The sequence below is a fragment of the Crocodylus porosus genome, unplaced genomic scaffold, assembly GCF_001723895.1.
Source record: "Crocodylus porosus isolate Cpor-Errol unplaced genomic scaffold, CroPor_comp1, whole genome shotgun sequence".
In the NCBI taxonomy this organism is placed as follows: Eukaryota; Metazoa; Chordata; order Crocodylia; family Crocodylidae; genus Crocodylus; species Crocodylus porosus.
In genome coordinates, this window is record NW_017728943.1 from 33805062 (window position 1) to 33818629 (window position 13568).

Here is a 13568-nt window from a genome sequence, read left to right on the forward strand (position 1 = left end):
TGCCTTGGCCTTCCTAACTGCCCCCCTACAACCCTGAGCGACTGCAGAATAGTCATCCCTGGCGATGACCCCTTCTTTCCATTGGGTATAAGCCTCCTTTTTAGCAAGGAGACATTCCCTGATGCTTTTGGTGAGCCATGGAGGCTTGTGTGCTCTCCTGCTCCCTTTGATCTTCACTGGGATTACCTTCCTTTGTGCTTGGAGGATCGCCTCTTGTTGTTGAACAAGGCTATATTTTATGAACCAAAAGGAAGAGCTTTCAGGTGATTATAACACATCATGAATGTACTACTTTTAAAATCAGGAGAAAAAAGGGTTAGAAGAAAATAAAAGGCACAGTGTATTCTTATACAATCTAATATTTAAATATGTGGCATGTACACCTGCATTCATATTACATAGTCAATAAGAAGTTAAGGTATTTACAAATGTAAGAAGAATCATTTGAAGTGCATAGTTCTAAAATCTGGCCTAACCTAGCATCATTAAACTTCAGCTTTAACTCTTGAAAAGCTGATTGTAGAATATCTAAGCTATCAGAGTCATTTCAAGCTCTTAAGCATTCTTTAGTTTCACTAACAAAAACAAGACTTATGATTATGCCTAAAGTTAAGTAGATTTATTTTTTTCCCCCCTTAGGCCATGCCTCCACATGCAGGGGTGTGAGCTTGTAGCAGCACAAAAAGTAGTGGCACAAATTTATGCCACTACTTTTCACCACTGTGCATGCTTCTGCACGTGTGCTGCAGTGCAGGGCAAAATGCCCTGCTGCCTGCTCCCTCCTCCTTCCAGCTCCCAGCATGCTGGAGGGAAGATACTTTGACTGGCAGCCAGAGCATCTCCCTGGAGGACCCAGCTTCCAGTTGCTCTGGTGCATACCCCTGGAGCATGTGCTGTGCTGCTTTTTTATTTTATATTGGCAGTTCCAGGTGCCAAATTTTGGCACCATGCTGCAAATTTGCAGCACAACACACGGTTGCACATGCGTCGCGCATGGTCAGAGGCTCTGCAGAGCACACATACATGCTCATCTAAATGCATCCTTAGGGATGGTTTAGGCACAGGCTTACACGCTTGCTGGGAGTGGAAAAAGATGGTTAGTGTTTTGCCTGATCAAGCCTTTACAGCACCTGCTAAGTGGGGGTCTCCAAGCATATTAGAAGCAATAACTTCATAGAAGAACCCATGTAATGAAGTCATCCTCCTCATTTTAAAGGGACTGCATGTGCGAGGAGATAAGAGGGCTTGATCCAGTATTACTGATGTCTGTGACTTTCATGGGAAAAGGATCAGGTTAATGATGCCCCTGGGTCACACAGTAAGTTGAGGACAGAGCAGGAAATCAAACCCAGCTCTGCTGACTCCCATTCAATTAGCCCCAGGCCTCTTAATTCATTAGGTGTAACCCTCTTGTATGATAAATCAGTTCAACCAAGCTAACTTCTAACAAATAACCTATATTTCTCTTTCACTTCCTCTCTTTATACAGATGAGACAATGCCTTCAGATGTACCCAGCCAACCTTCAGAAGAAGAAATAGAGATGCATGTGGACAAAGGTACAGATAGCAAAATACAGCTGAAGTATACACTGTCTAGTCACCTAGTACACATTGTACAACACCTAACTTTCTTGTCCCTGAAAAAAGCCAAACGTAGGCTTAAAAAGTTAGAAATCTGTCATATGCCTTGATTTTCATTGACAAAACTATTTCTAAAAAACTGGTTGGCACCAGCTGTTGTGCTGTAAGAGAAGTACCACAGAATCCTTATTCTCATCATAATGCAGTTAATGTAAAAATACCATACTTGACACTTAAAAATACGCCACAAGTTTGGCCTGGGTAGGGTAACTCTTGTACATAAATTAAGCACATCGGTCTTACAGAATTAAAGTACTAGTTCACTGTGTGCTGAGAAGAAAATAACCTGAAATGAATGATTATAAATACTTTGTGCAGGGGCAGATGAGAATGAAGTCATATTTGAGAGAAAAAAAGTAATGTTTATCTGGTGCATACTGTGCTGGGCACTCAGATCATTTAGTGTGTGATAAATATTTAAAAGTGTCACCGGGCCAAAAGGCAGAGAGTTTAGGAAAGAAGAAAGACAATCTTATTTAAATGTTTCAAGCTGAGATTTTCCCATCAAGTTGTTTGGTTTACAGATAGGAGACCAGCACACAGACACACTCTTCTTGATCCTTTTATGGTATCACAGCATTAATTGCTCATGCTAGCCTACTCTTTCAGAATTCTTTCTGGTATGTCAAAAAAGGCATGGGTGATTTATAAAACCTTTGCTACTGGCAATTCAAAACAGGAGTTCAGCGATCTATAATAAATACAGTCCATCAGTACAGCCTTCAAGTCAGACTAATAGAGAATTTTAATGCATTTTTACTGAGATACATAATTATTAACTTCCATTAACTTATTTATTTTAAAAAATGTAATGTTTAATTCACTGTCACGGTTTGATTCCACTTTATTTTTTTAGATGATCCTGAAAGGGTGTGAGATCTTGCTGTCTTCTTCTAAAATTGCTTTTTAAGGACCCCCCAGATTTTACTTGATTACTGGTTCAAAGCTTTGACCAGGTTAATTGAACTGCTCACTCAACTGGCTGATAGAAATACTATAAAAATGTTCAAAAAAAAACAAAACAAAAAAGCACCCTTGCCAGAATATTATTTGCCATTGAGATCCTCCTAGATTAAGGTCAGGGCAAGGTTAACAGAAATGGTGAAGATTCTTCCAAAGCGTTATAGGTGATTACCTTTCATTCATACCTGCTCCCCACTGACAACTAGCCTATCTGTCAGATTTCTTATTGGAACTGTTTATTACATTTTGTATTATGAATGGCAGGATGCTGAGGTTTTTTTCCTTCTCACGTCTCAGTGGAGATTTTGAAATTCAGATATTGTTTTGAGTTCTTGCTCCTGATTTTATATCTTCTGTATGAATGTAATATGAATGCCTACTGATTTATTTCCCACTGAAATTATCCCTCATCTTTGTGGATAACCATTCCACTTATTTCATCCATAGGTTTAATAGTCTCTTCTTAGCAAATAGGGCTTTAGCCTTCATTCTTGAGGGAACTGAGAAGAGGGAATGAGTTTATCTGCTTCATGTTGTTCTGGCCACAGAATTATGAAATGATAGTATAATCTAGGGATGGCAAACTGGTCAATTGACTAGTCAAATATTGTCAATTGACCAGTCAATTTACTGCATATTTTCGACTGGTTAAAGATTGTAGCAATTTTACCAAAAAATCTACATTTTTAAAATAGATTTCTTGACAGAAATTTTTTTATTGTTTTATGACACATTTTTTAATGGAAAATTTGTGTTTTTTCTGTGTATTATTTGGACCTATTGACAATATTTTACAACTTTTGATCAGTCAATTTACCAAACTTTATTTGACTGGTCAAATACCAGATTATATTAGGGTTGGGTATCTCAGGAGAATGTTTTATGCTGCTGTGGCATCTTGCACACAAGGAGAACCAGATTCCTAGTTACTCTTTCCCTTAGTATGAGGGAATGTCTGATCTTCCAGTGGTACCTTGAAAGCTAAAATAATAATACTGCAGTGCAAACCTTGACACTCATAACTGTTTCCTAATCTAATAGCTAGGTATAGAGCTGATGTAGAGAGCTTTGCTGTCAGGGAAGCCTCTGTACAGAGGGTATGTTCAGCTGGCTGTAAAGCACTTTTATGCTTCCAGAATGGTATAAAGGGGCATTAGCAGCATCAAGAATCAGGCCCTGTGTTCATGTAAGACAGGGAAAAGACTGTTATAACTGCAGATTGTTTTGGTACCTTTAAAACCCCTGCAACATATCCTAGGATAGTTTCTGGAATGCAGGAATTGCAGTGTTTCAGGGAGATGGATGTGCCTGGTACTGAGGCTCTCAGACAAGGAAAAAGAGTAGCTTTTTCAGAAATAATTTTTAAGAGAGATGTTATTCTGGGGAAATAACCCAGCAAGAACAAGAAGTGAAAAACTCGTGTTCACCTATTCTCCTCCACCTCTGGAAGCAAGGGTAAGTATTCATTTAGAGGTTTGGCCTAGATACCAATGTGTACTTCACCATCCCTATTAACAGCTTCACATGAGGGCTGTGTGAAATTTCCCCAGCTGTTTCATTTCGATGCTATTTCACCCCTTTTTGAGCTCAAAACAGTGAAACCGAAATGAAATGAAGGGCTTCAAAACAGCTTCGAAACAAAATGAAGGCAGTCAAAACATTTCAAAAGTTTCAAAATGTTTCAAGTTTTGAAGCTGAAGTTGGACTTGCCTGCAAGGAAACAGAAAGTAAGGAGAGAGAGGGGGAAGAGTGGGAAAGGACTGCTCGATACTGACCATTTAGCTGACTAGTGACTGTGATCCTTCCCTGAGGTCCCTTCCAATCCCAGTGCTCTGGGGGAGGGATGGAAAAACAGCATAAAAAGCATTGTTTGAACTGGGCTGCTTTCTGCCTTGGGGTCAGTTACTAAGCCGTCTTCCAGAAGCTCAGCAACGTCACACAACAAAGGTTAACAAGTAGGATTCATCAATATCTTTTGCTTTCTATACCGTTTTATTTTATTATTATATGTGTTGATTCCTTTCAATTTATTCCTCCTCCAAAAACCTCTTTCTGTTTTTGTTAGTCTATTTTGATTCTTTTCAAATCCATGCTTTTTCTCACAGTGTGCATTCCATTCACTGTGCAGGGAAGCACGGCATGATTATATTGCATATTACAGTATAGAATGTATATAGGAACACATACCTACATTTATATATTTTTATTTATTACATAAATACATGCATTGCATAAATACACATACATACAATTATCTTATCTACATATATTACATAAATCAGATTAAATTACAGAAGAAAACACAGATTTTCCAGCACACCAAAGCGAAGACAGGACACTATGAAACACTCGATCAAGCGTGCTGGAAAGGCAGCTGGCAAGCCTTCAGGGAGAGGGGGTAGAGGGAGAGCTGTACATTTCTCCCCCTCTCTCCCCCACAAACTGAGACACAGACTCTTTACTACAGCTAGCAGGCATGAGGCTTCCACTAGTTCTACAGGCAGCAAGGAGAGGGGAGCAGTGCCACTGCCACTGCCTGTGCCTGATTCTGCATCCCCTTCAAAAACACCAGCCATAACCACCCACCCCACTACCACCATGACAACAAGCACCAGCACCAGCATCACAGTCTCCTCCACCCCCATTTTACTTCCTATGTTGAGCCTTCCAGTGCCAGAGGAAGAGCTGGATCTGGATCTGAGTGGCCTAGCAAGGGTAATTCTGGGAAAGGAGGGGGAATCATCTGAGTTTATGCTCCACACCCCTCAAGTTTCCCCTAGAGCCAGGTCTCCTTCTCCAGAAGGCACTTCGGAAGAGGCTGAGGTAGAGGTTGTGGAGGCAAGTGGCTCAGCTGAGTCCACTCCTCCTGCTGGTCTGCCTGCTGAGGAAGGGGAAAAAGGAAGCATTCACACGTGCACCTGCACCCCAGAAGTGAGTGGGTAGTGTGGTCTGGGATCATTTTGACCTGGCAGATGATCCCAGATACTCTATCTGTCTGCACTGCTGAGCCAAAACCAGCTCAGGCAAGGGAACAAAATGCAGGAGAACCACAGGGATGCTGATGCATCTCCTCAGGCATCACCTCCTTGTCTTTGCTCCTCCTCAGCCTGGCACCAGTGGGAGTGTGCCCATAGGGAAGTCCCCCTCTCACTCCAAAACTCCCATCCTCCCAAAGCAGAGGTAGGCCATCCTGGAACAGTGGGGGAAAGGCGGACAGAAAGAGGGGCACATTGCAAAGGCAATGGCCAGACCTTCTCTTCAGTTGAGCAGCCAGGGTTCATGTGGCTCATGCCATTCATGGCCCCATCATACCAAGTGCCTGCATGCACCACCTTCAGTAGGATGGTGGTGCCCTCCCTGTATGACACATGAAGGGAGTACTTGAGGGAGGAGCAGTGCAAGGCAAGTCTGCTGATGGCCTTACACTTTATCTCAGACAGCTGGAGAAGCCGGGGTGGAGATCATGGATACTTCTCCCTCACAAAGCCCTGGTGCATCCAGTCAGGCCATTGGTGGGCTCTCCATCAAGCCAAAGTGATGGATGAGTCCCACACAGCAATAAAGATTATGGGGGCCATGAACTGCTAGGTGCAGGGGTGGCTCATTGAGCAGGGTGAGCTCACCTGTGGGTTCATGGTCACTGACAATGGGGATGATATGGTCAAGGCAGTCTATGATCCCAATTTTGTTGGCATCCACTGTGTGACACACAAGTTTCACCTCATTGTCAGGGATGCCTTGGAGAGGGACAGGGCTGCCCGTGACAGTGCCAGCACCACCAGCAAGCTCGTTTCCAAATGCAGGAAGGTGGCAGACTACTTCCATTGGAGCATCAAGTGGGGCAAGATGCTGTGGAACAAACAGGCAGAGCTGAACATCCCACAGCACAAAATCATGCATGATATGGAAACTCAGTGGAACTCCACATACCTGATGCTCTAGAGTCTGGTGGAACAATAGAAGGCCATCCATGAAATGGCCTTGCTTGGGGAGATTGGGAGCAGTGGCCCTTTTAATAGATACCATCTCCCAGACCTTGGTGGCCCTCAAGCCCTTCCTCACAGCTACCAAGACTCTCAGCAATGGCGATGCCCTCCTTAGCCAGGTGATCTCTGTAGTGAGGGAACTTCAGAGCCACGAGGAGAAGTTCCAGGGGATTAGTGTTCCTGTCTGGGGCAGGCCGCTGTCACCAGATGTGCAGGCACTGGTGAGGCAGCTGAAGGAGGGCATCAGGAAATGGCTTGATCCCTTGCAGTCCAGTACAGTCCACGTGCTGGCTGATATGTGTGACTCAAGGGTGAAGGGGACCATATACAGCAGTCAAAGACTAAATCAGTGGACAGAGGTGCAGGTGAAGAGTCAGGGAGGCAGAATGGCAGAGGGTGGGGAATGTGGAAGAGGAGGATCCACTGTCCTATGCTAGCACACCAGCCAGTCTCCTCCTCTACCACAGGTGCTGCCAATCTGGGTCAAGGGCATGGCTTCCATGGTAGGGTCCAGAGGCAGCAGACCTCACCCTCAGGCAGGTAGCACTCAGGCCTTGGTGGCTGCCTATCTCACTGAGGACATGGAGCCACTGCTATGTGACTCCTTGGCCTACTGGGCAAGCCGCAGCCAGATGTGGCCATAGTTGCCTGGGAACACTTATCCAGTCCACCAATGATTGTTCCAAGTGAGAGGGTGTTTAGCACTGCTGGTGATTTAGTGACACCCACTGTACCTCCTTGGATCCTGATTTGGTGGGGGCAGCTGGTGTTCCTGAAGGTGAACCTCCTGCTGCTGGGGTTCCCCAAGCTCCAAGTGAATGCCACCCTCCTCACTCCTCACTCTATCCACATCTATATCGTTTTTTTAAAAACCATTTAATGCCCCACTCTCAGAGCTGGAGGCAGCACTCGCTGCATCACCAGCCAGCAGGGGAAGAACATGTTCCTGCTGAGCTCCTGTGCCAGGACTAATGTGGAGGTATGGGCTGGGGCTGTGAGGTAAGAGGAGGCCCCAGGTCCTGGGCATGATTACTAAAACTGCACTCTGCCAGGGTTGGGAGGCCTGGTGGGACGCCAGAAGCAGGGCAGCCCCAGGAAATGCCAGGACCGAGCGGACCCCTGGTAAAAGGCAGGTAGGAGGTGCCATAACCTCTATCCACCACATGCATGCACACAGTCCTGGCTGGGGAAAGCCTAGACCTGTCATGTCTTTGACAGGCCTGAGGCTTGCTGGTTGCAGTGGAGCTGTGAGGCCCCAGGTGAGCTCAAATTATCTGCCTGGGATGCCAGCTTTTGGGTTGAAAAACCTTTTGTCAGGCTGAGGAAGCACCTACAGTTGGTGTGTGCGCTGTTCCTGAATGGAAGGAATAGTAAAGAAGCCAAAGGCTGGCATGCAATGCAGGCAAGAAAACCAGTCAGTGAAAATGGAGGCATCGGGGGTGAGGGACAGGCTGGAGTGCAGGGGGAAGGGGGATGTAGCAGCACAGGTGAAATTGCAGAGGTACCTGGTAGGGCTGTGCAAAGCTTCATGTGTTGATTTGATTCGCAGGAGATTCGGCCCAAATCGGTGGTTGAATCTCCAAATCCAAGTTGAACCAGGGGACCGATAAAAGGTCTGAATCGATTTGAAACTCCCCGAATCTTTGGAAAACATTTGGAGAGCTTCAGTGATTCAGGCAGTCCCCGATGGCTGCAGCAGGGTGCTGCAGCCGGACTTGGAGCTGGTAAATAGGGGGCAGGAGAGGGAGGGCTGGAGTGGGGGGAAGGAATCATGGGGTTCCTTCCTGCCAGGCCCCATCCCCTGCCTGCTGCCCACCCATGGCTGCCGCACCTGCCCCAGCTCCCAGTGCTTAAAAAAAAAGCCCCACTCGCCACGTGCTGCCAGGTAGGAGGGTGATCCCCACTGCCCCCCGACTGTCCCACGCTGCATATTGTGAAGATATCTCCACACTGGAGATATTGTTGGCAGGTTTTGGATGTCATCTTGGCATGTCATGGTCTGGATCTATTCGGTGTGTTTTGGACTGTAGGAAGTTGGCTTCTGGTAATGAGGTTAGTGGGGTTCAGTGCTTGTTTGAATTTACACACCACTTTTCAGAGCCGGAACCATGAACTTCACTTCATCAGCCTCCTAGGTACAGATATTGGAATTCTGATACACTACAACCTGCCGGGCATCTGACTCCCCAGGTACCTTTCCACTTTACCTGCTACATCCCAGTCCCCCCTGTCCCTCACCCCCTGATGCCTCCATTTCCATTTTCACTGACTAGCTTTCTTGCCTGCATTGCATGCCAGGCTCTGGCTTCTTTACTATTCCTTCCATCCAGGAATAGCACTCACATACACCAACTGCAGGTGCTTCCTCGGTCTGATGAAGGGTTTTGAACCCAGAACCTTTCTAAGATATATTTCTCTAACTATTCAGTTGGTCTACTAAAAGATAATAGATTGACCCAGAAAATCTTGTCTGCCAGTGCCATGTCCTTAGACCAACACTCCTAGCAGCTCTCTCCTGTCAGCTGACCGGAAGGATGTAGGGCCCTGGGTACATCTAAGCCCCAGGGCTGGGGCTAGCAGGGAGAGTTCTCTGGCAGCTGCTGGAGAAGAAGCTTCTGCAGGAAAGGAAAGAAAGGCTCTGTCACAGTTTGGCTGCCTGAGATGCTGCTGGTGCTATTGTGCTGCTTACTAAGTTATTACCTGTTGTTATTTAAGTGGTGAACTGGAATGAGGCTTTAGAGGAGGAGGAGACCTCACTGGGGAGGAATGCTACCATATTGTGTAGAGGCCCCAGTGCCAGTGAGGGGGTGTGCCTTAACACACACACACAGTCACACGTCATGAGTTTTGCTTGTCAGAAGCTTGAGGTGCAGTTTCCCAGAAACCACTATACCTATCTCCTTGAAACTTGGCAGGCTTTGTGACCTCAGAACGGGCTATCATGCCTGCTGTTTTCATCCAAATCTGCCAAAAAATGACAAAGTTATAGGCAGCTTCATGATTCCCCATTATAGCCTATGGGCGAAACGTCAAAACAGTTTTGACAAAACTAAACAGAACCATGCTTCAAAACTAAACAAAACTCAAAACAAAACACTGTTGCATCAAAACAGTGAAATGGACGTTGAAACAAAACAGTGCTGTTTTACAAAGCCCTACTTCACATAGCATTGTTCACTACCCATCCTATGACTCAGCCTGGTGCAGTTCAGTGCTGATAAAGTACAAGTTGTCTCTCTGCAAAAAGAACTGCTCCGAGAGATTTTAGAGGAAGCTCCTGGAGAAGCCATGCAGCCACAGTGCTAGTGGATGATAATGAGGATCTGTTCTAGGTTGACATTTCAAAGCCAGACCCTTCTGCAAGTTCCACTGGAGAAGGAAGGAAGGAGAACCGGAGCATGATGACAGAAATAGAAGGAGGCTGCATAAAATGGAATACACAGATGGGGAGCACAAGGCCAGAGTTCTGATAAGTGGCAACAGCTGCAAATATTTATATTGAAAATTAAGACTCTTGTAAAAAATCTCAGTCCAATGCCAGGAGTTGGATACATACAAAGACTTGGATGTTACCAGTAAGTGTGTTTGTAAGTGGGAGGGTGATCCTAGCTGCGTCTCCCCATTGTACTCGCCTGCCACGATTGAGATCAAAAGGAAAAAGAAGGAGATCAGTGGTCTTTTATGGCTAAGGATCAAATAAAATCGCCCAGATGGTACATACTTTATGCAAGTTTATTTTCCAAAGAAAAGTAGCACAGAAACAGAAGTCTCACCAGTTACCTCATTAGTGAGACATGTCTGAGTTGCCAAGCAGAGCTTGCAACACCGGATGCCTCTCCAGTTGCAATGTAGGGCTGAACGTTCTAAGTGCTGATTGTCTTATTAGCAAGGCACGTTCCCCATGCCTCTAGCTTCTATTGAGTGCCGGGAGCAGTCTAGGTTATCCTCTGGGTCTCCACACTGCTGCACGTGGCAAAGCTGTGGATCTGGGGTCGGGGTTTAGTCCAGCCTGGGAACCCCTTGCCCATCCATCGTCCCAGGATTTTTATCACTACTTGGGATTCCCCCACTGAGTCACTATGCTGTGTCTCAGCTGTCCTCACATTCACCAGGATTGCCTGAGGAGTAAAGTAAGCAGCCTGCCTGACGTCTTTCGTCTTAGGTCCTGTAGTCCCAACGTCTTTTCCCAGGTCGTCAGACGGTCTCCTTGTCTCTCTTACCTTTTCTTGTGCCCAAAGGTACTCAGTCTGTCTCCTGCCACCGGTTTTATGCCCGTATTTCACGGGCTAATCACCCGATCTTGTCTTGGGTGTGTAATTTCTCCCACCTGGTAGGGGTCATCGTTGGATCATTCTGACCCGACCTTGTCTAAGTAACAGGGCTCCTGCTTGAGTCCCGGTTACAATGTTCTAAAATACAAATCAATTCCTCTATCTTTACCTGTGAAAACCTGCATTCAGGCAGCTGTGTTCCCATCAGAGATGTATAGCAGTAAGATAGAAGTGATGTTTTGTGCTCTGTGTAAGAAATTTGTGGAGCAACACTGGTTGTAGGTGAAGTATGAATTCAATGGGAGGATCTGCTTCTCAGTTATTTTTAAAAATATAATCATAGAACATAGTGCATATGCCATGAGGAAAGACCTGTACCCTCACAGAACCTCTTGGAGGACCTGGGCCTCATTTCTAACTCGTTGATTCTTTTGCTATATCCTGCAATTCAAACTTCATCCCCTTAGCAGTTGAAGAAATAATAATAGTTTTACACAAGATTTGTTACTTGGGTAATGGCTCTTCTGTGAGATCCTGGCACTCCTGAAAACACCTGCTTTCACTCCATATAGCTTTCAGGTTTCAAATGGTTTGCCCACTGAGTTGACACAGCTAAAAACTGCCAAGTTTTGGACTCATTAAAGTCCATGGTTTGTTTAACTAAATTATCCTTTTCTCGTGTCCTTTCATCTTATTAATATAAAGGGAGGTCTGTGGGAAATACTTTCAAGCCGCACAGTTCCAAAAACATATGCACAGCTTGAACCATTCTTAAACTACTGAGATTTCTAGGTCTACCATGAAATTATAAGGCTGCTTTTCAGTAAGTCAGATTGGCAGAGAACAATAAGATTTTGATTCCATTTATAGTCAGCCAGTACTAATCATTTTCTACTTAATCCTTAGCATTAGCATGCTGTTGGGATCAGAAAATGCCCAGAAATACTGGGATCCTTAGCATGCTGTTGGGATCAGAAAATGCCCGGAAATATTTCTTTGTTGTGTTATATATAAATATGCATCATGAAATGTAAAATTGTATTTAATGCTTTTGAAGTGAGCTCTATTAATAGCCACAAATTTATATTGACTGCTAGATCGTAAACAACAACAAAACAGTCTTCCACCAGTGACCCTTTTACTGTGGTGCCCATCGTTAGAAGTAAAATGATTGTTTGGTTTCCATGCTCATTGAAGCCCTGATTCAAGAACATACTCCTATTCAGGATGTCACTTAAGCATGTGCTTAACTCGAGGTCATGCTTGTTTCACTGTCTTCAATACCATCTATGCTGTCATGAAATTACTCAGACTCTTTCCATTAGTGTGTACAAGTGATTTTATCGAAAATCTTTTTTCCTTTAACCTTAAAATAACTAGTTGCCCTTTGGTGTCCTATGTCTCCTCATGAGTGAGAGACAGCATATTCTGTTAGCTATCTGATTCTGAAAACCTTACAAGCTTACCTAGACCTTAGATGCTGTTCTCTGGAAGCCAGCACCCATTTCCATTATCCTGGGATCTGGAACAGTGCTTTTTTCATTGAAGTCTTTGAATACAGATAACACAAAGAAGTGTTGCCAATTTACCCTTGAAAACTTGCATGAGCGGCTACTACTTGAACAGCTACCTGGATGATTAGAAAAGGGCAAACATAGTGCCTAAGTATAAAAAACAGGAAGGAGGAGGATCCAGGGAATTATAGACCAGAAAGCCTCACCTCAGTCCCTGGAAAAATCATGGGGTAGATCCTCAAGGAATCCATTTCTAAGCACTTGAGGGAGAAAAAAGTAATTAGGAGGAGTCAGCATGGATTCACCAAGGGCAAGTCATGCCTGACCAAGCTGATTACCTTCTATGACAAAGGTGACTGGCTCTGTGGATGTGGGGAGACCAGCGGATGTGGTATACCTTGACTTTAGCAAGGCTTTTGATATGGTCTCCCACAGCATTCTTGCAGGCATGCTAAGGAGATATGGGCTGGATGAATGGACTGGAAAATGGATAGAAAACTGGCTGGAGCATTAGACTCAAAGAGTAGTAATCAATGACTCAGTGTCTAGTTGGCAGCCAGTATCAAGTGGAGTGCCTCAGGGTTCGGTCCTAGGGCCAGTTTTGTACAATGTCTTCATCAGCGACATGGAAGATGGCATGGAGTGCACCCTCAGCAAGTTTGCAGATGACACCAAGCTGGCAGGGAGTAGTAGATATGCTGGAGGGTGGGGCTAAGGTTCAGAGTAACCTAGACAAATTGAAGGATTGGGCCAAAAGAAATTTCATGAGGTTCAACAAGGACAAATGCAAAGTCCTGCACTTAGGATGGAAGAATCCCATGCACCAGTACAGGCTGGGGGCTGGCTGGGCAGCAGCTCTGCAGAAAAGTACCTGGGGATTACAGTGGACAATAAGCTGAATATGATCCAGGAGTGTGGCCTTGTTGCCAGGAAGGCTAACGGCATACTGGGCTGCATTGGTAGGTGTGTTGCCAGCAGGTCAAGGGAAGTGATTATTCCTCTCTATTCAGCACTGGTGAGGCCACATCTGGAGTACTGTGTCCAGTTTTGGGCCCCCCACTACAGAAAGGATGTGGACAAATTGGAGAGAGTCCAGCAGAGGGCAACAAAAATGGTGAGGGGGCTGGTGGGGGACCAATGAGGAAAGACTGGGGGAACTGGGCTTATTTAGTCTAGAGAAGAGAAGACCGAG

The 13568-nt window shown here is 45.1% G+C and overlaps 1 protein-coding gene across 1 annotated transcript in view; it reads left to right on the top strand.

Annotated features, from left to right (window-relative positions):
• The window catches only part of MACROD2 (MACRO domain containing 2), a 1470564-nt gene that overhangs the window by 1383543 nt on the left and 73453 nt on the right, over positions 1–13568 (top strand). The window contains exon 12 of the mRNA XM_019549129.1: positions 1490–1558. Coding sequence (XP_019404674.1) covers positions 1490–1558 — 69 coding nt within the window. The remainder of the gene's footprint in view (positions 1–1489; positions 1559–13568) is intronic.